Source organism: Camellia sinensis, chromosome 2 (assembly GCF_055761805.1).
Source record: "Camellia sinensis isolate YWXY chromosome 2, ASM5576180v1, whole genome shotgun sequence".
Taxonomy (NCBI): domain Eukaryota; kingdom Viridiplantae; phylum Streptophyta; class Magnoliopsida; order Ericales; family Theaceae; genus Camellia; species Camellia sinensis.
Window position 1 is genome coordinate 211,774,448 of NC_138962.1, and position 3,026 is coordinate 211,777,473.

Genomic DNA, 3,026 nt, shown 5'->3' on the forward strand with positions numbered 1-3,026 from the left:
ACAAAGGCCAAATCCTGGACAGGCAAGCCAAAGTTAGAAGGAGCCTATAATTGGGCTTTGAACTTGAAACCCAACCTGCCCCAAGCCCATTGGGCTTTTACTCAAATAAAGCCCAAATCCTAGACATGCTAGCACAAGTGAATTTGGGCCTTGAATTTGAAACCTAACCCAACCCAACCCATAAAAAATTATAAAAAAAAAAAAATTGAAAAAAAAAAACTACTTAAAAAAAGACTCAAATCATGGACTAAGCTTGGAGGCAAGGCCACGAGCCCATAGAGGCAGCCTATTGGCCCACTCATCAGTCCACATGGGTGATTCTATTTGCACTTAAAAAATCATTTGTGCCTAATTTTTCAAGTACACTTTATTCAATTATTTAGATTTATAATTTATTCTCAATACACTTTATATTTTTTTACAAATTATTTTTCAAGATAAAATCATAATTTATGATACACGTAAATAATAAACAAACCAATTCAACCTAAAATTTGTTTCATTGTTTTTTCGATTTTCATAGTGGTCAGGCATAGAACTGATGCAATTTTCTTATGGATGATGATTCCGTTGAATATCCCAAGTTTTTTTTTTTTTTTTTGTGGTGTGTGTGTGTGTTTTTGGTGTTGTTATAGTTTGATATTTATATAAACACTTACCTCATTTTTTATGTATTGCTTTTAAAAATACTTTTGATTATTATTATTTCTTCTATTGTTTGAGTTTGTTCAAACTTTACTTTATTTAAAAGTAATAACGCAATAAGAAACAATAATATTGATGATAATAGCAGATTGGAGTTTTGGAGTGATGGAAAAGATGAAGAGAAAATAATTAAAACTTAGGAAAGAAGATGAACAAACTTGAATATATGTGATTAGGGCGTATATTAAAAAATATATTTTATTTTACGGTTTAATGTATATTGTTCTTAATAGTAAATTTATATTCAGGTATAATAGAAATTAAAAATTTAAAATTTTAATTGAAGTTCTTTTGTTTTCACTATTTTTTTTATTTATATTTTAAACAATTTTTTTAATTTTTACATATACCTAACATAAATACACTTAAAAAGTATAATATTTGTGAATTTTTTTTAAAAAAAATTCAATAACTATAGAAAATATAAAAAAAAAACGAAAATTCAGTACATTTTCGTATTCTTGTATATTTATTGATTTTGTAAAATATTTTTTTTACAAATATTTTGCTTTTTAGATATATCTAAATAAGGTGTATTTAATTTTTTTTTTTAAATACTTAAAATTTTAAAAATAACAAAATATGGAAAAAAAAATTAATTTTTAAAAAATTAAATTTAGAAAATTGAAACTAAAAGAAGGTGAATAGAATCAACCAAATAAGACCGGCCCAACGTAGATCGAAAAATAGAGGGAGAAGTGAACCCGGCCCAAAGAGTGTTTATTAGGGCTTAAAAGCCCATTTCAAATAAAACAGGCAAATAAGAAACGCAGAATTAGGGTTTCAAGTATCTTCTGGAGATAGATTGAAGTGAAAACCAGAGTACCAGAGAGAGAGAGAGAGAGAGAGAGAGAGAAATGTCGAAGAAGAACGACCTAGCTCGCAGAAAAAGACAGCACGAATTCGAACTCCAAAGTAAACTCTCTCTCTATATGTATTATATGAATTGAATTGGGTTTTTGGTAGATTGGCCTCCTATATGTTTTTGTTGGGTGTATCTGATTGAGGTTGTTCTGATTTGTATTTGAAAAAATCAGGAGAGAAATTAGAGAAAGAAAAGAAGGCAAAGAAGCTGCAGGCCAAGAAGAATAAGATGAAAGTAACTCCCTTTCCTCTTCCTCCAAGTCCACTCTCTTTATATATGTATATGCCAATCATTTGTTTAATTGCTCATGTGTTTTCATTTTATTCTCTAATTTTACTCTCTTTTATTTTTATTTTAAATTTTCTTTTAAGGATTTTGTTAATTACTTGATGAACTTTGAGGTGGGTTTGGGAAATGGACTAGGATTCTCTACATAATCACCCTTGCAATAATCTTGCAATGGTAGTTTAGGTAAGTATTTTAAGCTCAAAACATGATTGGTGATAGTGTAATGCTTTAAGCCCAAAACACCAAGATTATTGCTTGAAAAGTATTGAAATGCTTTAAGCCCAAAACACCAAGATTATTGCTAGAAAAGTATTGAACAGTTTTAGTAGGTTTTTTGCTTTTAAAAAAAAAAAAAAACCTTTTTTAAGGACAAATGCTAAAGAAATTATTTATTTATTTTTATTTAAGTGAGAAAAGATAATCTTTACCTTTGTACTCTTTAACAATTTCTTTGTTAGTAATTTACAATTTCTAATTTGAATCTCCCCTCATACCCTTATTTGCTTTGTACCCTTTTGTTGGCTAAATAAACCATTGCCAAACAGACAAAAGTGCTTTGCCTTGTGATTTCAGCTGAAACCAAACTGGGATTAGAATTCTATTATATAGATTACACGGTGAAAAATATTATATTTGATTGACGGATTTCTTTTTATGTATAAATTTGAGATGAATAGTGGTTGAATGCAAGGATTAAATTGAATGGGATAAGTCAATTAATTTTCTTATTACTTGAGCTAAAGCTTTAGTTGGTGTTGGAATGTGTTGAAGAGCTTTGTGTTTGGGCAATTATGTGTTTAGGTGGATGGTAGTGACAAGAAGAAAAAGAAAAAGGGTGCAAGTGGATTCCAAGTTGGGAAGAGAAAGGTGAAGACCAAGTTGACAGCATTGGCAAAAGCAAAGGCTGCCCAAGCGATGGAGGTTGACAAATGAGGTTCTACTTTGAGTCACTGAGGCATGTGTTGATATTTTACCAAGTGCACACCATTTGTTCTCGAGTGTGCATCGTTAGCTAACTTTAGGATATGTAACTTTGAAGGAAAAGGTTCATATTTACCTCTATAGTCTTTGACAATTTCTTCTCTAGTTATTGGTTCCTATGAAAATTAATATTCTTCATTATACTGTTTTTCCATTAATAATGTGAATATGTGATTGTGTTTTATAA

The 3,026-nt window shown here is 29.5% G+C and overlaps 1 protein-coding gene across 1 annotated transcript; it reads left to right on the plus strand.

The window, feature by feature from the left end:
* The first annotated feature begins 1,454 nt into the window (after window positions 1–1,454).
* LOC114295250 (uncharacterized) lies at window positions 1,455–3,026 on the plus strand. The gene is made up of 3 exons (XM_028239463.2): window positions 1,455–1,620; window positions 1,743–1,804; window positions 2,660–3,026. Exons 1-3 carry the CDS (start codon window positions 1,563–1,565, stop codon window positions 2,789–2,791), a joined length of 252 nt encoding a protein of 83 aa, XP_028095264.1. The 5' UTR covers window positions 1,455–1,562; the 3' UTR covers window positions 2,792–3,026.